The sequence below is a fragment of the Leopardus geoffroyi genome, chromosome A1 (genome assembly GCF_018350155.1).
Source record: "Leopardus geoffroyi isolate Oge1 chromosome A1, O.geoffroyi_Oge1_pat1.0, whole genome shotgun sequence".
Classification (NCBI taxonomy): Eukaryota; Metazoa; Chordata; class Mammalia; order Carnivora; family Felidae; genus Leopardus; species Leopardus geoffroyi.
The window spans coordinates 5,827,772-5,854,733 of NC_059326.1; the positions used below are offsets into that span (position 1 = coordinate 5,827,772).

Genomic DNA, 26,962 nt, shown 5'->3' on the forward strand with positions numbered 1-26,962 from the left:
GAGCTCCCTTGTCCGTGAGCCACTTTTATTTCTCTGCTTTCAATATTTTCCTGTTGTTTTTGGCTTCCAACATTTTTGCTACATGTGTCTGGGTATGGATGTCTTTGCATTTATCTCACTTAAAGTTCACTGAGCCCCCGTGGATGTACAAATTAATTTTGTTCAGCTAATTTGAAGCTCTTTAGCTATCATTTCCTTGAATAGTTTTACTACTTCATTCCTTTTCTCCTCTGGTTCTTATACCCCATTTGCCTATATTGGTGTGTTTAAAGGCTTCTCATATTTCTGAGTCTGTGTTCATTTTCCTTCATTCTGGTTTTCTCTCTGGTTTTCAAATTGCATACTTTCCATTAATGTAGCATCAAGTTTCATAATTCTTTCTTCTTCCAGTTCACATTTACTGTTGAGCCCCTCTAATGAATTTTTCATTTTGGTTATTAAAACTTTTCAGCTCCAGAAGTTTCATTTGGTTCTTTTTTATAATTTCTGTCTCTTTTTTGATAATCTGTTTGATGTGCCTTCATACCCTCATATCTTTAAGGATTTCTTATGGTTCTTTGAACATGTTTGTATTGGCTAATTTGAACTCTTTGTAACTCTGACATGTAGGCCCTCTCACAGGAAGTTTCTGTTGCCTACTTGTTACTGGATATATGGGTCATGCTGCCCTGTCTCTTTGCATGTCTTGTACTTTTTGGTGTTGCTGAAAACTAGACATCTTACATAATACACTGTAGCTACTCTGGATACTAGTTTCCCTCCCCTGTCTTCAAGGCTTACATTTGTTTTGATGTTTACTTGTTCTGTGATTTGGCTGGCTATTTTAGTTGAAGTCTATTTCCCCTGTAGTATGAAGCCTTGGTATTGCTCCTTGGAAGGTGCAGCCCTGAGCAGGCACACAGTCACCTTGGTTTTATCTGGTCTGTATTGACACTCCTTTTCCCTGATTTTTCCATTAAGCTACCTGATTCACTTGGTATTACACCTGTTGTTAGGCTCCACTAATTTCCCACGGGATATTCTATTGTTTTTGACAGTGTTCTAGGGCATTAATTGTACAGCAGTCTGATCTGATTTAATTCAGGCTGGGATAATTTTGAGACAGGTCTTTGAGGTTTGTTCTCACCTCAGGAGGGCTATTTTTATCTGTTTCTGTCCCTGGTTCTTTCTGAACCAGGCCTATGGTTTAGCTTGTTGATCTCAATTAAGACGAATTATTATCTTTGAGAACATCCCTAGACTTGAACTCTTCCCCCAGTATGTTTCAAACAGTCACTTCCTTTGGAAAGAGTTTTGGGGCTGTCTTTTCTTATGTACCACCTGTTACCGTAGGTAAAACCTTATTGCCACTACCTTTGGTGGTAGTGAGGCTGTCGTCACTGGTCTTCTTGGCTTGCCTTCCCAGCAATCTCTTGGCGATTCTCTTCCCTGCAAGCAAGCTGTGGTGAGAGTGATCATGGATCCGGTATTCTTAGCCCATCGTGCCTTTTGTAGAGACTTTGTCCTATGGACATAGGTTGATTGGAAAAGGAGAGCTCTAACCTCTTGGCCACACTCATCAGGAATTTGGCCTCTTCAACTCAAAGTTAGGGGCAGGGGATAAGAAATGCCGGTGGCCTGGCTCTCCTGTGAGATATTGTAACATTGAGTGATCATTGAGAATACTGGTATTCCTACCCTCTTGGCCACACTTGGCTGTAGTGGAGCTTCCATCAAGCTAGGTTGTGATTAAGATAGGGAAGGAGTAGGTCATGGCTACAATGCCATAGACTCTCAATGTTCTTACTGAGTAGTAGGTTTGCTTGAATAAATGTTTCTTCATTTGTCTTTAGGACAATATCCAGAGAAGGTGCAGAGTCATGTTTTCATAATTTTGACCAGTTTTGCTTATCTGGGTGGGAGGCAGGTCCAAGGAGCTCCTCACAACTCCATCCTAAAAGGAACTTTGTGTAAACTTGTGACTTTGCTATATTTGTTACCACTTGAAACTTTTGTCCATTGTTTTTACGGTGAAGGCCTTTAGCTATATTAATGGCAGATCCTTTCTTTTAATACAACAAATAACACATACAACTCTAACTCAATGTTTAAAAAATGTCCAAGATAAAGGATATATTTCTAGTAACACCCAATGAAAATTAAATCTGGTTAAAGAAAAATAATTATATTTCACACCTTAATTTATGGCTGTGAACCCATTACATAACAATAGCACACTTCATAAATATATCTCCTACATTTAGATGTATTGGACCCACATTAGTCTGTAGAAAAACTTCATACATAATGTTATTTGGAAAATCGTATATCAGGAAAAGGAGACTTGGCCTTAATAATAAAGCGTATTAAACTTGTGGTATAGTCCAAATTGTAGCATGAAGTTTGGGAAGTGAAATAAGAAAATAGACATAAATTTCAAACTTACTAATGGAAGGCACCTATGATTCATTAGAATGATTATGCTTTCTATCAGACCTGCCAACTCAAATATTTATTAAAAACGAACAATAAAAGCACTAATTCTCAATTTACTTATGTCAGACACAAAGAAAATGCTTTCTAAAGGTCAACTGTTAAGTGTCAGCTGGACTGTAATTTTATACATATTTTAAAATTCCCTTTTTGTTGCCTTCAGGTCTTTGGAGACAAACACACACGCGTGCGCGCGCGCGTGCGCGCACACACACACACACACACACACAGAAATACTGGCCCCAGTGAGAAAAACATGCTCTTTGTTGAATATATGAAACAATGAAGCCATTACCATGCTCCAGCATTTTCATGGGCAACCAGAAGAGAATGAAGGAATGGACCAAAGCATTTATGCATTGAAACCAAAATACCTAAAAGAAAACAAAGCAAGAAAGTTATGATAGTATGTTGGTCTAAATCGAAAAATATGTGACATTAGGAAATATACTTGCAGTTTGAAACACAGTTATAAAGCCAAAATGTTTTCCTAGATATGGAAAAATTCCATTTCTTCTCCTAAAAGAAATGACTATGAAATTAAAGGATATTATTTGAAAACTCATTAAATATAAATGTGTAGGATTCAAATATAGAATATTTGTTATAAAAAGTATAAAAACCTAAATTATCCAATGAAAAAGAACCAGAAGAAGTAATTTGTAAAAGAAATAAAAATATTTTTCAATCCTTAAATTGTAGTGTTTTAAATATAATTTCTTGCATGTAATACATCGACACCCAGATTTTGGTCACAGTAAATTTTAATAAACCATATACAATTTTCTTAAAGGAAATATTAGTAATATAAAATCTCTAGGGTCAAACAAGAGTACATTGGTTAGGAGATGGTAAAACAACAGCAAAAACAAATCTTTGTTCTTTTGGTTCTAAATGTATCAGTTATTTTTATGTTTGCCAGGAAGACTTACAGATAAAGGACTAGAGGAGAAAAATATGTGGAAAAAAACATATCTGTCCTGTGACCTAAATTTCCTGAAGTAAAGCTGTTTTTAGGAAAGAATGTAAGAAACTGGTTTAAAAACACAACTAGTGCCAAACTGGAAAACCTCAAGATTCATGGAACATTGGGCAGAATACATAGAAGTTTCTGTCTCTGTGGAGAAAAATTATCCTTGGACTTAGCACAACTCCTGTCGTTCCTAATATTAAAATGCAGATCCAAAAGGGCTAAATTGTTTCCAGTTAACGTGCTAGTATTCCAGAACAAAACTCAAGAATAGTCATGGTGATACAAAATAAAAAACTTTTGTGCACAGCAAAGGAAGCCATCAGGAAAACAAAAAGGCATCTTACTAAATGGGAGAAGATATTTGCAAATGATTCATCCAATAAGGAGTAAATTTCCAAAATATATTTGTAAAAAAACTTGTACAACACACACACACACACACACACACACACACACACACACACAAACACACAATCTGATTTAAAAATGGGAAGAGAATTTAAATAGACATTTTTCCAAAGAAGACTTACAAATGGCCAACTGACACATGAAAAGATGGTCAACATCACTAATCATCAGAAAAAGGCAAATCAAAACCACAATGAGAGACCACCTTACACCTATCAGAATGGGTAGAATCAAAAAGACAAGAGATAACAAGTGTTGGTGAAGAGATGGAGAAAAAAGAACCCTCGTGCACTATTGGTAGCAATGCAAACTGGTGCAGCCACAGTAGAAAACAGTATGGAGTTTTCTCAAAAAATTACATCTAGTAATGCCATATGATCTAGTAATACCACTACTGGGTATTTACCCAAGAAAACCAAAAACACTAATTCATACAGATACATGCACCACTATATTTACCGCAGCATTATTTGCAATAGCCAAGATATGGAAGCAACCCAAGTGTCCATCTGTACATGAAGGGATAAAGAAGATGTGATATGTATATACAATGGAATACTGTTCAGCCGTAAAAAAGTAGGAGATCTCACCGTTTGCAACAATATGGATGGGCCTAGAGGGTTCTATGATAAGTGAAATAAATCAGGCAGAGGATGACAAATACCATATGATTTCACTTATATGTGTAATCTAAAAAATAAATGAACAAACAAAAACCATAAGAAATCAACACAGAGAATGCACTGGAAGTTGCCAGAGGAATGGGAGAGTGGAGGCATGGGAAAAATGGGTGAGGGGGGTGAGGCTTCCAGTGTGGAATGAGTAAGTCATGGGGATAAAAGGTAAAGCACAGGGAATATAGTTAATGGTATTATAATAGTGTTGTATGGTGACTGATGGTAGCTACACTTGTATAGAATAGATGTAGGTAGAATAATGTATAGGCTTCTTGAATCACTGTTTTACACCTGAAACTAATGTAGCATTGTGTGTCAACTGTACTTCAATCAATCAATCAATGTAAAGGCAAAAAATATATTCATGGTTATACAAAAATATCTATCACGTAGGACAAATCCAATTCAGAATTATCAGGCATTAAAAAAAAAAGGCAGAAAAACACTACCCAAAATGAGGAAGTAAAAATTAATTAAATCCAACCTACAACCAACACACATACTAAAATTTGCAGATAAGAATGTTGAAAGAGTATAACTCTGTTCTTTTTTTGAAACAGTATTTATTCTTTATGTTCAAAAGCTTAGTAGGGAAATAGAAGATATAAAAAATTTCCAGATAGAAATTTAATACATTAAAAACTATAAATTTTGAGATAATAAACTTACTAGTTGGCAGTAATGCAGATTCAGCATTGCAGAAGAAAGAATTAATGGCATAGATATTGCAGAAGTAATTGAAGACAAAATGATAACAAAACACCCAAACAAAACAAAATTTAACAGAGAGGAGGATGTATAAAACAAAGGTATAGGTTCAATGAAGTTTTGGACAACTTCAAGTGATCTAACATATGTATAATTGGAAGCAACAGAAGGCAAGAAGATAGGCCAGAAAAAATATTTGAAAATACAATGGCCAAAAATTTTCCAAATTTGATGTAGACTATAAACCAAGAAACTTTTTTTGTAAATGACAAGATGGAAAAAAAGTATTTTATTCTTTGGGGGCCACAAGATCTCCATTACAACTACTCAATTCTGCTGTTGTACCTCTACGATAATCATAATGAATTTGTGAATGAATGGTCATGGCTGTTTCCCAATATAATTTTATGAAATCAGGCAACGGACTAGATTTGGCCTATAGCCCATAGTTTGCTGATCTTTTTTTTTTTTTTTTTTTTTTTTTTTTTAACATTTACTTATTGTTGAGACAGAAAGCATGAGCAGGGGAGGGGCAGAGAGAGAGGGAGACACAGAATCTGAAGCAGGTTCCAGGCTCTGAGCTGGCAGCACAAAGCCCAACACAGGGCTCGAACTCACGAACCGTGAGATCATGACCTGAGCTGAGTCAGACACCTAACCGACTGAGCCCCCAGGGGCCCCCTCATCTTCTTAGTATAAACCTACAGATCCAAATCCTCAGTGCACCTCAAGCACAGGAACCATGAAGAAACAAGTCACCACAATCCAATTGCTCAAATCTGGGGGGAAAAAAAATCTTCAAAGCAGCCAGATGAAAAAAGACACATGAAAGGTATAAAGTGAGGATGACAGTAATTCCACATCAAAACAATGCAAGTAAGAAGACAGTGGAAATTACTGAAAGAAATAAACTGTCAAACCTAGGATTTTATGCCAACCGAAAATAACTTTCAAAAATGAAGGTCAAATGAATACTTTTTGAGTTCCATAAAAACTAAGAGTTCACTGCCAGCAGATTTACACTACAAGGAATGTTAAAGGAAGCTCTGCAGGCAGAAGGAAATTAGAACACATATTAATGTGAATCCGCACAAAGGGTAGAAGATTACTGGAAATAACAAAAGTATGGGTAAAGATCTAAGTGTTTCTCTTACTATTTAAGTCACTTTGAAAAATAATTGTTCAGACACAAGTATTAATATGGTGTGGGGTTGTTAACATATGTAAAAGTAACATGTATGACAACATTAGTCCAAAGGTCAGAAGGAGAGAAATGAAGGTGTACTATTAAGGTTTTTATACTGTATGCGAATTAGTATATCACTTGAAGTCATACTACACTAACTTAACAATACATGGTATAAACCCTAAAGCAAATTCTTTAAAGAAAAGAATTATAGCTAAGAAGCCAACAAGGAGATGAAATGGAATTCACAAAAATTAATCCAAAAGAAGTCAGAACAAGAGAAAACAAGGAAACAAATTATAATTAGGAAAAATAAAAAATGTGTAGAAAGATGGTTAAATTTTAACCAAAACACATCAATAAACATACGAAAATGTAAATACTTTAAACACGCAGTATAGAGACGTAATATCAGACTGGATAACAAAGACTACAAACTGCCCACTAGAAGACTCAAATAAATAAATAAATAAATAAATAAATAAATAAATAAGGATGGAAAAGATATATCATAAAAACACTATGGGGCGCCTGGGTGGCGCAGTCGGTTAAGCGTCCGACTTCAGCCAGGTCACGATCTCGCGGTCCGTGAGTTCGAGCCCCGCGTCGGGCTCTGGGCTGATGGCTCAGAGCCTGGAGCCTGTTTCCGATTCTGTGTCTCCCTCTCTCTCTGCCCCGCCCCCGTTCATGCTCTGTCTCTCTCTGTCCCAAAAAAATAAATAAATAAGCATTGAAAAAAAAAATTAAAAAAAATAAAATAAAATAAAAACACTAAAAAAAGCTGGAGTTGTCATATTACTATCAGACAAAATAGACAAGATCAAAGAAGAAAATAATAAAGGTAATTTCATAATGAAAAAGGGATCAATCAAGACAATATAACAATCCTAAACATTTATACACCTAATAACAGAACTGCAAAATACATGAAGCAAACCTGATAGAACTTCAGAGGGATATAGATGAATCCATACTTTGGGTTGGAGATTTTAGTTCCTCTCCAACTGAGTAATTAGACAGAAAATTAATGTAGAAGAATGTAGAAGTTTGAACACTACGAAGTTGACCTCATTTAACATTCTGTCCAAGTAAAGATGAAATATTTATCAGATAGACCATATTCTGAGCCATGAAGTAAGACTCAATACAGGGGAAAGTGGGTGTTGGGCACTGAGGAGGGCACCTGTTGGGATGAGCCCTGAGTATTGTATGGAAACCAATTTGACAATAAATATTATAAATTATATATTATATTATAAATTATATTTAATATATGGGTGCCTGGGTGGCTCAGTGGGTTAAGTGTATGACTTCCCCACTCATGCTCTCTGTCTCCCAAAATTGAATAAAAGTTAAAAAAATTTTTTAATTGTATTTAATATAAAAAAAAGACCCATGTTTCTTCCAGGCATCTATATATTTTTTTAATTGAAGCACAGTTAACATAGTGTTATATTAGTTTCAAGTGTACAATATAATGACTAATAATTCTAAACACTATTCAGTGCTCATTATGATAAGTGTACTCTTGATTCTCTAATTTACCCATTCTCTTACCCACCTCTCATCTGGAAACCACCAGTTCATTCTCTGTATTTAAGAGTCTACTTTTTGACTCTTTTTTCCTTTGTTCACTTCTTAGATTCCACATATGAATAAAATCATATGGGATTTGTCTTTCTCTGACTGACTTATTTCACTTAGCATTATATCCTGTAGGTCCATCCGTGTTGTTGCAAATGGCAAGATTTCATTCTTTTTATAGTTGAGTAATAGTCCATTGCTTATATATACCACATCTTGTTTACCCATTTGTCTACTGATGGACACTTGGGTTGCTTCCATATCTTGGCTATTGCAGATAATGCTGCAATAAATATATGGGTGCATAGGGATTAATATGCAAAATATATAAAGAACAAGTAAGTTTTTTTATGAGCGTAAGTTCAACTCAATACCAAGAAAAGAAATAATGTGATTTAAAAATGGGCAGAGGATGGGCATGCAAGCTGGTGCAGCCACTCTGGAAAACTCAAAAAACTAAAAATAGAACTGCCCTACGACCCAGCAATTGATGGGATACAAGTGTGCTGTTTCGAAGGGACACATGCACCCCCATTTTATAGAGCACTATCGACAATAGCCAAAGTATGGAAAGAGCCCAAATGTCCATCGATGGATGAATGGATAAAGATGTGGCATATATATACAATGGAGTATTACTCGGCAATCAAAAAGAATGAAAGCTTGCCATTTGCAACTACATGGATGGAACTGGAGGGTATTATGCTAAGTGAAATTAGAGAAAGACAAAAATGATATGACTTCACTCCTATGAGGACTTTAAGAGACAAAACAGATGAACATAAGGGACGGGAAGCAAAAATAATATAAAAACAGGGAGGGGGACAAAACATAAGAGACTCTTAAATAAGGAGAACAAACAGAGGGTTACTGGAGGGGTTGAGGGAGGGGGGATGGGCTAAATGGGTAAGGAATCTACTCCTGAAATCATTGTTGCACTATATGCTAACTAATTCGGATGTAAATTAAAAAAAAAAAAATGGGCAGAGGGCCTGAATAGACATTTTCCCAAAGAAGACATACAGATGGCTGACACATGAAAAGATGTTCAACATCACCAATCATCATGGAAATGCAAGTCAAAACCACAATGAGGTATCAATTTATACCTGTCAAATGGCTGAATGAAAAAAACTCATGAAATAACAAGTGTTGGCGAGAATGTGGACGAAAAGGAACCTTCATGTACTGTATAAATGCAAATTGGTACACCCATCGTGGAAAACAGTATGACAGTTACTCAAAATACTAAAAATATAATTGTCATGTGGTCTAATGGCACTTACTGTGGTATTTACCCAAATGGTACTTACCCAAAGAAAGCAAAAATACTAATTTGAAAAGATACTTGCAGGTGTCTATATATTTTTAAAGCTTCACTAATGACTGGGATGCAGTTAGGTTTACTCCAAATCTCAACTCCGTGATCCCAGGAAGAAAGCATTCCAGAAGAATCGCTTATCTCCTCTAAAAATAGGCCTGAGTCCCTCATTTGTATTTTCCAGGATTGCCCCAATGCACAGCATGCCTCCTGAAGCTGCTCTGTGCACAGTTTGTGGGACCACACATGGTGCCTTGCTTCTTTTTCTTTAGTTTCCCTCTGCCACATATTGTTATTTAAATCTCGGTTCCCTAGATAAACTAAACTACAAGGTAAATGATTGCACAAGGCTGCATTCCTTGGTTTTTAAATTATTTTTTTTAAGCATCAGAAAAGGAAAAGAGGTACCTTTGGAGTTGAGATGAAAACCTGCATTAAATCTTCTGTTTACCTTTGTGTTGAAAATTTTCCCTGCCTGAGAAATCCTATAGAGTTGTGGGCACCTAAGCAGGCTCTTCTCACTGCAACACTGTTCAAAGATTCCCAGAGTAAGAGGTGGTAATGAAGTGAAAATCTACATAGAAAACAAGGATTTATTAAAAAGAACTTTTAGTCTGTAACTAAATTAATAATATTGTAACAATGTCACTTTCCTGATTTTGATAATGTATTACTACTATTAAGATATCATTATGGGGGAAGCTGGTTGAAGGATACACAGAACTATTTTTGCATCTTCTGGTAAGTCTTAAACTGTTTAAAAATAAAAATTACTGGGGTGCCTGGGTGGCTCAATCGGTTGAGCGTCTGACTTCTGCTTAGGTCATGATCTCGTGGTTCCTGGGTTCAAGCCCCCCACAGGACTCAGTGCTGACCGCTCAGGGCCTGGAGCCTGCTTCGGATTCTGTCTCCTGCTCTCTTTGCCCCTCCCCCACTTGCACTCTGTCTTTCTCTGGCTCTCAAAAATGAATAAATAATAAAAAATTTTTAAAATAAATAAAAAAATTATTTACAAAGAAGATATTATAAGTCACATAGATTCAAACACATTACCAAATCACGACTTAATTTTCTGATCCAATCCTTTGGTTCAGGAGGTTATAACTGTGTAAATGTTGCTTTATGAGCATAAAATGAATACGTTTTTTCTTCTGTTTAATGAGGTAAGACAAATTGACTACCTAGATATTTTAATAATAGGCATAATACTGCCCAATATATCTACCAATAATGACATTCGTATCCCTCATAAGAACCAGTTGTTTAAAAAATTTTTTAATGTTTATTTTTGAGAGAGAGCGAGTGAGCATGAGCAGGGGAGGGGCAGAGAGAGAGGGAGACACAGAACCTGAAGCAGGCTCCAGGCTCCGAGCCATCAGCACAGAGCCCGACACGGGGCTTGAATCCACAAACTGTGAGATCATGACCTGAGCTGAAGTCGGACGCTTAACTGACTGAGCCACCCAGGGGCCCCAACAACCAGTTATTTTCTGAGCTAGTTCACTTGACAGGACTGGCCCATAGTAATTACTCAGTAAATACTTTTGTGAATGTTAGATTAAACAAAAAATATATAAAAAAATTCTTTATCTTGATAATAATCAGAAACAAAGAGATGTTTCCCAGTCACTTATTCTTGAAATATTTTGTTAACAATCATTATGCCAGCAACCGTATTAAATGAAAAGTACATGACCCTTTAAAAAGTCCTGGACCTTGTCAGGGAGGGAATGCTGTAACAGCAGATACAATAACATGAGAAAAATGGGGAAGTAAGGGAAAAGTTTAAGAAGGAGAAAGGGGAGAAAAGGAGAGGAGAATAGCAGGAAGACGGAAGTGCATGAACTGTGTCCATTGAGAACTGAGAAGTGCTTTCAAAAAGACCCCTTGGGTAAAGGACACTTGAAGCTCGCCAGAATTTACATGTTTCTGCTCCGTTTGGTTTCAGTGCCTTTGCCAGTTTAACCAGGGATTCTTCACAAAGAGCAACAAGGCTCACTGAGCAAGTGCTTTTCACACCTCTGGGCCTCTTACGTTTGCTGTTGTCTCATTGGCCAAATCAAGTCACATGACCAAACCCAGAGTCGGTGTGGGTGGGTACACCAAAGTTGTGGCTACACCAACTGGGGGACATTTACTGTAACAATCTAACACAACATGCGACTCATGTAGATTTTCTAGAATTTTGTACAAAATATTGACAGCAACTGAATAAAGCATTACTTCTCTTTCAGTTCTTTTGTTTTGTTTTGTTTTGTTTTTGACTCATTGCACTGGGTAGGACCTACATATGATGTTGAATCTAAGTGGTAAGAATGTCCATTTTCTTGACCTTAGGGGAACAGGTTTTGCCATTAGGTACGATGTTAGCTGTAGGTTTTTCAGAGAAGCACTTTCTTAGTGCTTCTCAGAATGAGTGATAAATTCTCTCAAGTGTCTTTACTGCATTTGCTGAGATGATTATATGGTTCTTCCTTTTATATCTTTTTTGTTTGTTTGTTTGTTTGTTTTAGAGACAGCATGTGCACATGTGCAGAGGTGAGGGGCATAGTGGGGGAGAGAGAGAATCTTCAGCTGGCCCTGCGCTCAGCACAGAGGTCATAACCTGAGCAGAAATCAAGAGTCTGACACTCAACTGACTGAGCCACCCAGGTGCCCCTTCCTTTTAAATCTTATAAAAATGTGTATTATGCTGAATATTAAAATAGTAAACCAAACTGCATTTCTGAGATAAATCCTAATTTGTCAAAAAGTTTTTTATATTGCTGGATTTGATTTGCTAGAATTTTTTGCATCTGCAATCTTGAGGGATATGCGATTGGAATATTCTATTTTATTTTGTCTGGTTTGATATCTGGGTAATACTGCGTCATAAATCAGTTGGGGTATTTCCTCCTCTCTTTTCTGGAAAAATTTGTCTATATTTGTTTTGTTAATACTTCTGAAGGTTTTCTTTAATATATGGGAAGGTTTTTAACTAAGAATTTAAAATTTTTTAATAGATATGGGGCTGTTACGGTTATCTATATCTTCTTGGGTGATATTTAGTAGTTTGTGTCTTTCAAGGAATTTGTCAATTTTATTCAAAATGTAAAATAGGTCATAAATATTCCTATATTTGCTGATAGCCATTTGTTATCTGTAAGACCTGTAGACCCCTCTACCATTCATTCCTAATATTGGTTAATTTCTATCTTCTTTTTATAGTGTGTTTGATCAGTCTGAATAGAGATTTATCAACCTCATTTGTCTTGTTTTAAGAACAGTTTTTACTGCCTTTTTTTTTTTTTTTTTTGCTTTACACTTATTTTGATCATGCTGTTTTCTTCTTTTATGTTTATTTTGCTTTGTTTATTCTGGACTTCTTTGAATCTTCCTTTTCTAGTTTCTTCAGGTTGGAGCTTGATGTTAGACCCTAAATTACTGGTATAAGCATTTAAAAAATGTAAGTGTTCTCTAAGCACTGCTTTAGCTACATCTTACATAATTTGAAAATTTTTGTTTTATTTTTTCTGTTCAAAATATCTCCTAACTATTCCTGTGATTTCTTCTGTGACCATGATGTATTTAGAAGTGTGTTCCTTAATTATCAAATATGTGAGTATTTTCCTAAGGAATTACTGTTACTCCTTTATTGTTTATTGTTACTGCTATGTGGTTTAAATCCACTGAGATCAAAAGAACATCTTCTATGTGATTTTAATCCTTTTCAATTTACTAAGACTTGCCTTATCACCCAGCATGTAGTCTATTGATGAATGTTTTACATGCAACTTGAAAAGATTGTGTCTTTTGCTGTTGTTGAGTAGAATTTTCTATAAATGTCAAAGGAAAGTTCTTTTACTGAGGTATAGTTGACTCCTAATGCTACATGAGTTATACAACATAGCAGTCAACAACTCTGTACATTATGCTGTGCTCACTTCAAGTGTAACCACCCCTTATCACCACACAGCACTATTAGGATATCATTGACTGTATTCCCTCTGCTGTGCCTTTCATCCCATGACTTACTCGTTCGTAACTGGAAGCCTGTATCTTCCACCCACCTTTATGCATTTTGCCCATCCCCCAGCCCTCTGACAACTACCGGATTATGCTCTGTATTCATGGATCTCTTTTGGCTTTGTTGCTGTTGTTGTTAGTTTGTTCACTTGTTTTGTTTTTAGATTCCACATGTAAGTGAAGTCATGTGGTATTTGTCTTTCTCTGACTTATTTCACTGAGTATAATACTGGCTAGGTCCATCCATGTTGTTACGAATGGCAAGATCTCAGTCTTTTTTTTTTTATGACTGAGTAATATCCTTTTGTGTGTATATACATCATCTTTATCCGTTCATCTGTGGGTGGACACTTGGGTTGCTTCCACGTCTGGGTATTGTAAATAATGCCACAACAAACATAGGGGTCCACATATCTTTCAGAATTAGTGTTTTCATTTCTTTGGGTAAATAACTAGTAGTAAAATTACTAGATCCTGTGATATTTTTATTTTTAATTTCTTGGGGAAACTCTATACTTTTTTCCACAATGCTTACACCGATTTAAATTCCTACTAATGGGGATTTCCCTATTGGTTCCCTTTTCTCCACATCCTTGCCAACACTTGTTATTCCCTGTCTTTTTGTTATTAGCCATTCTGATATGTGTGAGGTGTTATTGTGGTTTTGATCTGCGTTTTCCTGATAATCACTAATGTTAAACATCTTTTAATGTTGTCTGTTGGCCATCTGCGTGTCTTCTTTGGAAAAAGGTCTATTCAGGTCCTCTGCCCATTTTTTAATCAGATTTTTTTGATGTTGAGTTGTATAAATTCTTTACATATTCCGTATATTAATTCCTTATTGCAATGTCTTGCAGATATCTTCTAGGTTACCTTTTTGTTTTATTAATGGTTTCTTTTGCTCTACATTTTATTTTGGTAGAGTCACAATAGCTTATTTTTCTTTTGTTTCCCTTGCCTGGAGAGATATATCCTTAAATATGTTGCTAACGATGATGTCCAAGAAATTATTGCCTATGCTTTCTTCTAGGAACTTTATGGTTTCAGTTCTCACTTTTAGATCTTTCATCCACTTTGAGTTTTTGTGTATGGTGTTAAGAAAGTGGTCTAGTTTCATTCTTTTGCATGTAGCTGTCTTGAAAAGACTGTCTTTCTTCATTCTTGCCTCCTTTGTCGTAGATTAATTGGCCGTTTAAATGTGGGTTTATTTGTGGGCTTTCTATCCTGTCCCATTGACCTACGTATCTGTGTACGTGCTGGTGCCATACTGTCTTGACTACTATAGCTTTTCAGTATATCTTGAAATCTGGAATTTTTATGCCTCCAGCTTTGCTGTTCTTTTTCGGTATTGCTTTGGCTCTTCAAGGTCTCTTGTAGGTCCCTACAAATTTTAGGATTGTTTGTTCTAGTTCTGTGAAAAACGCTTTAGGTATTGATGGGGACTGCCTTGAATCCATAGATTGCTTTGGGTAGTCTGACATTCTAATGATATGAATTCTTCCAATCTATGAGCATAGTATATCTTTCCATTTCTTCGTGTCATCTTCAGTTTCTTTCATCAGTGACTCACAGTTTTCAGAGTATGGTTCTTTCATCTCATTAGCTAACTTTATTCTTAGATATTTTATTCCTTTTGGTACAGTGTAAATGGGATTATTTCCTTAATTTCTCTTTCTGCTACTTTATTATTTGTGTATAAAAACATATTTCTGTAGATTAATTTTGTATCCTACAACTCTATTGAATTCATTTATTCTAAAATTTTTTTTGGTGGCTTCTTTAGAGTTTTTATGTATAGTGTTGTCATCTGTAAATAGTAACAGCTTTTCTTTCCATTTTCAATTTCTTATGCCTTTTATTTCTTTTTCTTATATGATTACGTGGCTAGGACTTCCAGTACTATGTTGAATAAAAGTGGTTAGAGTGAACATCATCATCATGTTGCTCGTCTTAGAGGAAAAGCTGTTTTTCACCACTGAGTATGACATATCAGGTGTGGGTGTGTCATACGTGGCCTTTGTTATGTTGATGTATGTTCCCTCTAAACACACTTGAGAATTTTTATCATGAATGATGTTGAATTTTGTTAAAATTTTTTTCTGTATCTATTGAGATGGTCATATAATTTTATCCTTCGTTTCGTTAATATGATGTACGACATTGATTGATTTGAAAATATTGAAACATCCTTGCATCCCTGGAATTAATCCCACTCAATCATGGTGAATAACTGTTTTAATGTATTGTTGAACATGGTTTGCTAATGTTTTATTAAATATTTTCATCTATGTTTATCAGGTGTATTGGTTTGTAGAGTTCTTTTTATGCAGTGTCTTTGTCTGTTTTTGGTATCCAGGTAATGCTGGCTCATAGAATGCATTTGGGAGCTTTCCTTCCTCTTGTTGGGATGGTTGGAGGAGAAAATTGTTCGGTAGAGTCTTTAAATGTTTGGTAGAGTGAATCCATCTAGTCCTAGACTTACTCGTTAGGAATGTTTGATTACTGATTCATTTTTGTTACTAGTACTGTGTTCAGAATTTCTATTTGTTCTTAATTCAGTTTTGAGAAGTTATATATTTCTAGGAGTTTATCCATTTCTTGTAGGTGGCCCAGTTTGTTGGCATATAATTTCTCATAGTAGTCTCTTATAATCCTTTATATTTCCGTGGTGCTTATTACTTCTAATTTCTGATTTTATTCATTGGAGTCCTCTTTTTTCTTGATGATTCTGGCTAAAGGTTTATCAAATTTGTTTATTTTTTCAAAGAACTAACTCTTGGTTTCCATGATCTTTTTTATGTATATGTATGTATGTATATATATTTATTCTCTGTTTCACTTATTTATTTTCTGTTCTTTATTATTTCTTTCCTTTTACTGACTTTGGACTTTGTTATTTTTCTGGGTCCATGACATGTAAGCTTAGATTGTTCATTAGAGATTTTTCTTATTTCTTGAGGTAGGTGTGTATGGTTAGAAATTTCCCTCTTTAGAACTTCTTTGCTGCATCCCAAAGATTTTGGACTATTGTGTTTTCATTTTCATTTGCTCCGTGTATTTCTAAAAAATGTTTTAATGTTTATTCACTTTTGAGAGAGAGAGACAGAGCACAAGCAGGGGAGGGGCAGAGAGAGAGGGAGACACAGAATATGAAGCAGACTCCGGGCTCTGAGCTGTCAGCACAGAGCCCAGTTGGGGCTCGAAATCACAAACTTCGAGATCTTGACCTGAGCCAAAGTTGGATGCTTGACCAGCTGAGCCACCCCGGGCATCCCATGCCTCCATGTATTCTTTAATTTTCCACTTGATTTCTTTCTTGACCTGTTGGTTATTTAGTAGCATGTTGTTTAAAATCTATGGTTTGTGCTTTTTCCACAGAGTTTTTTTCTTATACTTGATTTCTAGTGTCATACTGTTATGGTTGGAAAAGATATTTGATATGATTTTAATCTTACTAAATTATTGAGACTTGTTTTGTGGTTTAATATATGATCTACCTAGGAAAATGTTCCATGTGCGCTTGAAAAGAATGTGTATTCTGTTGTTTTTGGATGGAATGTTCTGTATGTATCTGTTGAGTCTATCTAGTCAAATGTGTCATTAAAGACCCTGTTTCTTATTGATTTTCTGCCTGAATAATCTATTGATGTAAATGTGGTGTTAAAGTACCTACTATTATTGTGTTGCTGTTAGTTTCTCACTTTATGTATGTTAATATTTGCTTTATGTATTTAGGTGCTCCAATGTTGGGTGCACAGATATTTATAATTGTTATATCTTCTTCTTGGATTGATTCCTTTATCATTATGCAATGCCCCTCTCTGTCTATTGTTACAGTCTTTATTTTAAAGTTTATTTAATCTGGGGCACCTGGGTGGCTCAGTCGGTTGAGCATCTGACTTTGGCTCAGGTCATGATCTCACGGTTCGTGGGTTCGGGCCCCACGTCAGGCTCTGTGCTGACAGCTCAGAGCCTGGAGCCTGCTTCGGATTCTGTGACTCCCTCTCTCTCTGCCCCTCCCCTGCTCACGCTCTGTCACTCTGTCTCTTTCAAAAATAAATAAACATTTTAAAAAAAGACTTTAAAGTTTATTTAATCTAATATAAGTATTATGGCTTTTTTTTCCCCTACCATTTGCATGGTATGTTTTTCCATCTCTTCACTTTCAGTCTGTATGTGTTTAAGTCTGAACTTTCTTACAGGCAGCATATAGATGGGTCTTTTGTTTTGTTTTTATCAATTCCATTATCCCTTGTCTGTTTATTTATTTATTTTGAATATGAAATTTATTGTCAAATTGGTTTCCATATAAAACCTAGTACTCATCCCAATAGGTGCCCCCCTCAATGCCCATCACCCACTTTCCCCTCCCTCCTACCCCCCATCAACCCTCAGTGTATTCTCAGTTTTTAAGAGTCTCTTATGCTTTGGCTCCCTCCATCTCTTTTTTTTCCCCCATCCCCTTCCCCATGGTCTTCTGTTAAGTTTCTCAGGATCCACATAAGAGTGAAAACATATGGTATCTTTCTCTGTATGACTTATTTCACTTAGCATAACAATCTCCAGTTCCATCCATGTTGCTACAAAAGGCCATATTTCATTCTTTCTCATTGCCACGTAGTATTCCATTGTGTATCTAAACCACAATTTCTTTATCCATTCATCAGTTGATGGACATTTAGGCTCTTTCCATAATCTGGCTATTGTTGAAAGTGCTGCTATAAACATTGGGGTACAAGTGCTCCTATACAACAGCACTCCTGTATCCCTTGGGTAAATTCCTAGCAGTGCTATTTCTGGGTCATCGGGTAGACCTATTTTTAATTTTTTGAGGAACCTCCACACTGTCTTCCAGAGTGGCTGCACCAGTTTGCTTTCCCACCAACCGTGCAAGAGGGTTCCCGTTTCTCCACATCCTCGCCAGCAACTATAGTCTCCTGATTTGTTCATTTTAGCCACTCTGACTGGTGTGAGGTGATATCTCACTGTGGTTTTGATTTGTATTTCCCTGATGAGGACTGACGTTGAGCATCTTTTCATGTGCCTGTTGGCCATCTGGATGTCTTCTTTAAAGAAGTGTCCATTCATGTCTTCTGCCCATTTCTTCACTGGATTATTTGTTTTTCAGGTGAGGAGTTTGGTGAGTTCTTTACAGATTTTGGATACTAGCCCTTTGTCTGATATGTCATTTGCAAATATCTTTTCCCATTCTATCTGTTGCCTTTTAGTTTTGTTGATTGTTTCCTTTGCAGCGCAGAAGCTTTTTATCTTCATGAGGTCCCAGTAGTTCATTTTTGCTTTTAATTCCCTTGCCTTTGGGGATGTGTCAAGTAAGAAATTGCTGCAGCTGAGGTCAGAGAGGTTTTTTTTCCTGCTTTCTCCTCTAGGGATTTGATGGTTTCCTGTCTCACATTCAGGTCCTTTATCCATTTTGAGTTTATTTTTGTGAATGGTGTAAGAAAGTGGTCTAGTTTCATCCTTCTGCATGTCACTGTCCAGTTCTCCCAGCACCGTTTGTTAGAGTCTTTTTTCCATTGGATACTCTTTCCTGCTTTGTCAGAGATTCGTTGGCCATACGTTTGTGGGCCCAGTTCTGGGGTCTCTATTCCATTGGTCTATGTGTCTGTTGTTGTGCCAATACCATGCTGTCTTGATGATTACAGCTTTGTAGTCGAGGCTAAAGTCTGGGATTGTGATGCCTCCTGCTTTGGTCTTCTTCTTCTTCAATATTACTTTGGCTATTTGGGGTCTTTTGTGGTTCCATACAAATTTTAGGATTGCTTGTTTCAGCTTCGAGAAGAATGCTGGTGCAATATTGATTGGGATTGCATTGAATGCGTAGATTGCTTTGGGTAGTATTGACATTTTAACAATATTTATTCTTCCAATCCATGAGCATGGAATGTTTTTCCATTTCTTTGTATCTTCTTCAATTTCCCTCATAAGCTTTGTATAGTTTTCAGCATACAGATCTTTTAAATCTTTGGTTAGGTTTATTCCTAGGTATTTCATGATTCTTGGTGCAATTGTGAATGGGATCAGTTTCTTTATTTGTCTTTCTGTTGCTTCATTATTAGTGTATAAGAATGCAACTGATTTCTGTACATTGATTTTGTATCCTGCAACTTTGCTGAATTCATGTATCAGTTCTAGCAGACTTTTGGTGGAGTCTATCGGATTTTCCATGTATAATATCATGTCATCTGCAAAAAGTGAAAGCTTGACTTCATCTTTGCCAATTCTGATGCCTTTGATTTCCTTTTGTTGTCTGATTGCTGATGCTAGAACTTCCAGCACTATGTTAAACAACAGCGGTGAAAGTGGACATCCCTGTCGTGTTCCTGATCTCAGGGGGAAAGCCCTCAGTTTTTTCCCATTGAGGATGATATTAGCTGTGGGCTTTTCATAAATGGCTTCTATGATGTTTAAGTATGTTCCTTCTATCCCGACTTTCTCGAGGGCTTTTATTAAGAAGGGATGCTGCATTTTGTCAAATGCTTTTTCTGCATCAATTGACAGGATCATATGGTTCTTATCTTTTCTTTTATTAATGTGATGTATCACATGGATTGATTTGCGAATGTTGAACCAGCCCTGCAGCCTGGGAATGAATCCCACTTGATCATGGTGAATAATTCTTTTTATATGCTGTTGAATTCGATTTGCTAGTATCTTACTGAGAATTTTTGCATCCATATTCATCAGGGATATTGGCCTGTAGTTTTCTTTTTTTGCTGGGTGTGTGTCTGGTTTGGGAATCAAAGTAATGCTGGCTTCATAGAATGAGTCTGGAAGTTTTCCTTCCCTTTCTATTTTTTGGAATAGCTTGAGAAGGATAGGTATTATCTCTGCTTTAAATGTCTGGTAGAACTCCCCTGGGAAGCCATCTGGTCCTGGACTCCTATTTGTTGGGAGATTTTTGACAACTGATTGAATTTCTTTGCTGGTTATGGGTCTGTTCAAGTTTTCTATTTCCTCCTGATTGAGTTTTGGAAGAGTGTGGGTGTTTAGGAATTTGTCCATTTCTTCCAGGTTGTCCAGTTTGTTGGCATATAATTTTTCATAGTATTCCCTGATAATTGCTTGTATTTCAGAGGGATCGGTTGTAATAATTCCATTTTCACTCATGATTTTATCTATTTGGGTCATCTCCCTTTTCTTTTTGAGAAGCCTGGCTAGAGGTTTATCAATTTTGTTTATTTTTTCAAAAAACCAACTCTTGGTTTCATTGATCTTCTCTACAGTTTTTTTAGATTCTATATTGTTTATTTCTGCTCTGATCTTTACTATTTCTCTTCTTCTGCTGGGTTTGGGGTGTCTTTGCTGTTCTGCTTCTATTTCCTTTAGATGTGCTGTTAGATTTTGTATTTGGGATTTCTCTTGTTTCTTGAGATAGGCCTGGATTGCAATGTATTTTCCTCTCAGGACTGCTTTCACTGCATCCCAAAGCATTTGGATTGTTGTATTTTCATTTTCATTTGTTTCCATATATTTTTTAATTTCTTCTCTAATTGCGTGGTTGACCCATTCATACTTTAGTAGGGTATTCTTTAACCTCCATGCTTTTGGAGGTTTTCCAAGACTTTTTCTTGTGGTTGATTTCAAGCTTCATAGCATTGTGGTCTGAAAGTATGCATGGTATGATCTCAATTCTTGTATACTTATGAAGGGCTGTTTTGTGACCCAGTATGTGATCTATCTTGGAGAATGTTCTATGTGTACTCGAAGAAAGTGTATTCTGTTGCTTTGGGATGCAGAGTTCTAAATATATCTGTCAAGTCCATCTGATCCAGTGTATCATTTAGGGCCCTTGTTTCTTTATTGGTCCTGTGTCTAGATGATCTATCCATTGTTGTAAGTGGAGTATTAACGTCCCCTGCAGTTACCATATTCTTATCAATAAGGTTGCTTATGTTTGTGATTAATTGTTTTATATATTTGGGGGCTCCTGTATTCGGCACATAGACATTTATAATTGTTAGCTCTTCCTGATGGATAGACCCTGTAATTATTATATAATGCACTTCTTCATCTCTTGTTACAGCCTTTAATTTAGAGTCTGGTTTGTCTGATACAAGTATGGCTACTCCAGCTTTCTTTTGACTTCCAATAGCATGATAGATAGTTCTCCATCTCCTCACTTTCAATCTGAAGGTGTCCTCAGGTCTAAAATGAGTCTCTTGTGGACAGCAGATAGATGGGTCTTGTTTTTTTATCCATTCTGATACCCTATGTCTTTTGGTTGGAGCATTTAGTCTGTTTACATTCAGTGTTATTATTGAAAGATATGGGTTTAGAGTCATTGTGATGTCTATAGGTTTCATGCTTGTAGTGATGTCTCTGGTACTTTGTGGTCCTTGCAACATTTTACTCACAGAATCCCCTTAGGATCTCTTGTAGGGCTGTTTAGTGGTGATGAATTCCTTCAGTTTTTGTTTGGGAAGACCTTTATCTCTCCTTCTATTTTGAATGACAGACTTGCTGGATAAAGGATTCTCAGCTGCATATTTTTTCTGTTGATTTCCTGCCATTGAAGATTTCCTGCCATTCTTTTCTGGCCTGCCAAGTTTCAGTAGATAGGTCTGTCACTAGTCTTATCAGTCTCTCTTTATATGTTAGAGCATGTTTATCCCTAGCTGCTTTCAGAATTTTCTCCTTATCCTTGTATTTGCCAGTTTCACTATGATATGTTGTGCAGAAGATCGATTCAAGTTACGTCTGAAGGGAGTTCTCTGTGCCTCTTGGTTTTCAATGCCTTTTTCCTTCCCCAGATCAGGAAAGTTCTCAGCTATGATTTGTTCAAGTACACCTTCAGCCCCTTTCTCTCTCTCTTACTCTTCTGGAATTCCTATTATACAGATATTATTCCATTGGACTGCATCATTTAGGTCTCTAATCCTCCCCTCATACTCATGGATTTTTTTTATTTCTTTTTCTCAGCTTCCTCATTTTCCATAATTTTATCTTCTAGTTCACCTATTCTCTCCTCTGCCTCTTCAATCCATGCTATGGCCGCCTCCATTTTATTTTGCACCTCATTTATAGCATTTTTTAGCTCCTCATGACTATTTCTTAGTCCTTTGATCTCTGTAGCCATAGATTCTCTGGTGTCCTCTATGCTTTTTTCAAGTCCAGCAATTAATTTTACAACTATTATTCTAAATTCTTATTATGTTATATTGCTTAGTTTTTGATCAATTCGTTAGCTGTCACTACTTCCTGGAGTTTCTTTTGAGCAGAATTCTTCTGTTTTGTCATTTTGGATAGTCCCTGGGGTGGCGTGGAACTGCAGGGCACTTCCCCTGTGCTGTCCGGAGTAACTTGTGTTGGTGGGCGGGGCCACAGTCACACCTGATGTCTGCCCCTAGCCCACCACTGGGGCCACAGTCAGACTGGTGTGTGCCTTCTCTTCCCCTCTCCCAGGGGCAGGACTCACTGTGGAGTGGTGTGGCCCCTGCCTGGGCTGCCTGCACGCTGCCAGGCTTGTGGTGCGGCTTCGATGGGATCTGGCCAAGGGCATATTAGCCAGGGTGGATCCTCAAGGTGCACGGGGGCGGGAGGGGCAGGCTCAGCTCGCTTTGCCGTGGGTGGTCCCCTGTGGGAGGGGCCCTGCAGCACCGGGAGGGAGGGAGGCAGGCCCGTGGGAGGGATGGATCCACAGAAGCACAGCATTGGGAGTTGGCGCAGCGCAAGCAAGTTTGGTGTCGGGAACTGGTTCCCTTTGGGATTCCGGCTGGGGGATGGGCGAGGGAGATGGCGCTTCCCAGCGCCTTTGTTCCCCACCGAGCTGAGCTCTGTCATCCGGGGCTCAACAACTCTCCCTCCGGTGTCCTCTCACCCTCCCCACTCTCCGAGAGCGGAGCTGTTCACTTTCACCATTCCAGATGTTAAGTCCCGCTGGCTGTCAGAACACACTCCGTCCGGCCCCTCCGCTTTTGCAAGCCAGACTCGGGGGCTCTGCCTTGCCGGGTGGGCTGGCCGCCCCTCCACCACCCCGGCTCCCTCCCGCCAGTCCGTGGAGCGCACACCGCCTCTCCGCCTTTCCTACCCTCTTCCGTGGGCCTCTGGTCTACGCTTGGCTCCAGAGAGTCCGTTCTGCTAGTCTTCCGGCAGTTTTCTGGGTTATTTAGGCAGATGTGGGTGGAATCTAAGCAATCAGGACGAGGTGAGCCCAGTGGCCTCCTATGCCGCCAACTTCCCTTGAATGTCCCCATGTCTGTTTTTAGATTTTACTTAAATCCAGGGGCGCCTGGGTGGCTCAGTCGGTTAAGTGTTCAAGTTTGGCTCAGGTCATGATCTCACGTTCGTGGGTTCAAGCCCCGCATTGGGTTCTGTGCTGACAGCACAGAGCCTGGAGCCTGGAGCCTGCTTTGGATTCTGTGTCTCCCTCTCTTTTTGCTCCTCCCTTATTCATGCTCTGTCTCTCTCTCTCAAAAATAAATAAAAGTTAAAAAAAATTAAATTTTGTTTAAGTCCAAGTTAGTTAACATTATTATAATGGTTTCAGGGTAGAATTTAGTGATTCATCACTTACGTATAACACCCAGTGCTCATCCCAACAAGTGCTCTCCTTAATGCCCCTCACTCATTTAGCCCATCTCCCCACCCAACACCACTCCAGCGGCCCTCAGTTTGTTCTCTGTATTTAAGAGTCTCACGGTTTGTCTCCCTGTTTTTAATCTTATTTTTCCTTCCGTTTCCCTATGTTCGTCTGTTTTGTTCCTTAAATTCCACATAGGAGTGAAATCATATGGTATTTATCTTTTCTTATGGAGCATTTAGACCATTTACATTTAAAGTAATTATTGATAGGTATGTACATATTGCCATTTTGCTCATTGTTTTCTGATTTTTTTTTTTTTGTAGTTCTCTGTTCCTTTCTACTTCCCTTGTTCTGTTTTTTTGTGATTGATGACTTTCTTTAGCGTTATATTTGATTTTTTTTCTCTTTATTTCATGTGTATGTATTATAGGTTTTTGGTTTGTGGTTACCATGAGGTTTGTATATAACTTCCCTAAGTATATAGGAATCTGCATTAAAATGATGGTTACTTACATTTGAACACATTGTAAAGGAATTTCGTTTTTTCTCCCCCCTCCACATTTGATGTGTATGTTATCATATTTTGCATCTTTTTGTGAGTCCTCTTTTTAGATATAATTTTATTTCTTTGGTCTTTAACCTCAATACAAGATTTACAAGTGATTGTTCTACTACCTTTACTGAGTGTTTGCTTTTACCCATGAGATATTTTCTTTTATAATCTTCTTCTAATTATGGCGTTTTCTTTTCCACTCGATTGTAGGTTTTTTCCTTTTGGCACTTTGAGTTTCTCATGTCACTTTGTGTTACATGCAATTTCTCCTGAAAAATCAGCTGTTAGACTTAGGGAATTTCCCTTGTACAAACTAGTTGCTCGTCTCTTACTGCTTTTAAAACTCTGTGTCTTCGGGCACCTGGGTGGTTCAGACGGTTAAGTATCTGACTTTGGCTCAGGTCATGATCTCACGGTTTGTGAGTTTCAGCCCCACGTCCGGCTGTGTGCTGACAGCTCAGAGCCTAGATTCTGCCTCAGATTCTGTGTCTCCCTCTCCGCCTCTCCCTTGCTTGCACTCTGTCTGTCTCTCTCTCTCAAAAATAAACACACAGTAAAAAATTTAAAAAAACTCTATGTCTTTAATCTTCGACATTTTAATTATTAGTGTCATGTCATAGACCTCCCTGGTTTCATTGGAACTCTGTCTGCTTCCTGAACCTAGATGTCTATTTCCTTTCCCAAGTCAGGGGATTTTTTTGCCTCTTATTTCTTTCCATAAGTTTTCTGCCCTTTTCTCTCTTCTCCTTCTGGGACCCCTATAATGTGAATGCTTTTTCACTTGATATTGTCCAAGAGATCCCTGAACCTATCCTCATTTTTAGAAACTCTTTTGTCTTTTTGCTGTTCGGGGTGCTTTCCATTACCCTGCCTTCCAGGTCACTGGTCTGTTATTCTGTCCCTCCAAGCTGTTGTTGATTCCCTCTGGTGTATTTTTCAGTTATTGTATTCTTTCAGTTACTGTATTATGAAGAACCTGATTGGTTCTTTTTTATGTTTTCTATCTCTTTTTTGATGTTCTGAGTTCAACCACTCTTCTCTCCAATCTGGTGGGCATGTATTTGACCATAACTTTGAACTTTTTTTTTTTTTAATTCTGAGAGAGAGAGAGAGAGAGAGAGAGACTGACTGTGAGTGGGAAGGGGCAGGGAGAGAGAGAGAGAGTTCCAAGCAGACTCTGCACTGTCAGCACAGAGCTCAATGTGGGGCTTGAACTCACAAACCATGAGATCATGACCTGAGCTGAAATCAAGAGTCAGATGCTTAACTGACTGAGCCACCCAGGTGCCCCTACTTTGAACCCTTTATTGGTTATCTCCCTTTCGTTTAGTTCTTTCTCTGAGGTTTTTGTCTTGTTATTTCATTTGGAGTGTATTCCTCTGCTTCTGTATTTTACTTGACTTTCTGTGTTTGTCTTTGTCAATTAGGTGGAATAGCTATTTCTCCTAAACCTGAAGGGATGGTCTTGTGTCTGGCTGTCCCCCGTGTAGATTGTGTGTGCCTGGTGACTTTGGCTGGCAGGAGCCGTGGCTGGCGCGGGATGGAGTCCCGCATGACTCCACAGTGGGGCTGCCCTGATAAAATAGATGAAGCTGAAATGGGATTGGGCTGGAGTGATCCTGGGCTCTTGGCACAGAGGGTGTCCTGGCAGGACGGCTGAAGCTGAGGTGAGTGCAAGGCAGGCCCTGAGGCTTTCTGCACTGAGGGTACCATGGCAAGACAGCGAAAGCTGACGTGGGCTTGGGCTGGGGTAGTCCCAGGACTCTTCACACGGAGGGGCCCCTGGCAGGATGACTGAAGCTGAAGTGTGTGCAGGCCTGGGGCCCAGGGCTCTCCACACAGAAGGAACCCTGGCGGGACAGCTGCAGGTGACGTGAGTGCCGTCTGGGTGTCTCAAAGCGGTCACTGGAAGGGGTGCCCCGTGGGGTGGCTGGCGCTGAGGTGGGTGTGGGCAAAAGGATCCCAGGGCTCTCTGCAGAGTGGATGCCGTGGCAGAGCCGCTGGAGCTGAGGCAGGATGCAGGCCAGAGGGTCCTACGGACACTGCACGGGGGGTGCCCGGGAAGTCATGTGGGCTCTCGTGTGTCTCATGGTGCTTGGTGCCTCTGTCACCTTGGTGGGGTGACTGGTGCCAGTGTAGACTGATGTCCCAGGGCTCATGGAGGCGATCGGCTGGCTCGGGCACCAGACCCTGCTCATTCAGGAGAGTTTGAGCCACTGAAGGCAAGAGTCCATTTACTTAACTTGCCATTTAATTATATCAAGATCTGCTTCATTTCTCCTTAGTTTCTAATAAGCTGTGTTATTAGATTGTTACATAGTTCGGATTCTTAGGATTTCTAATTATTAGGATAATTACAGTGTAATTATAAATGTGGTTCACTTGAAATCTACCATGGTCCTGTTTTCTTCTGTTTGGTGCAGTCTTCCGTTTTACCTTATATCCTGACTTCTTTTGAAGTAATTGAATATTAAGATTTTATTATATCTCTATTGGTTCATTAGCCATAACTTTTGGGGGTTTTAGTTCTTT

General features: G+C 38.1%; 1 protein-coding gene across 7 annotated transcripts in view; it reads right to left on the reverse strand.

Moving 5' to 3' along the window:
- The window catches only part of LOC123588772 (phospholipid-transporting ATPase IB-like), a 213,065-nt gene that overhangs the window by 52,698 nt on the left and 133,405 nt on the right, over positions 1–26,962 (reverse strand). For 6 of the 7 annotated variants that reach the window (XR_006708109.1, XM_045460446.1, XM_045460035.1 and 3 more), the window contains 2 exons: positions 9,781–9,903; positions 2,768–2,846 (listed from right to left, as the gene is read on the reverse strand). Coding sequence is in view for 6 of the 7 variants with exons in the window: in XM_045460446.1 (XP_045316402.1) it covers positions 2,768–2,846; positions 9,781–9,903 (202 nt within the window). In the remaining variant the exon portion in view is untranslated. The remainder of the gene's footprint in view (positions 1–2,767; positions 2,847–9,780; positions 9,904–26,962) is intronic. The other variant, XM_045460364.1, reaches the window with a different exon arrangement.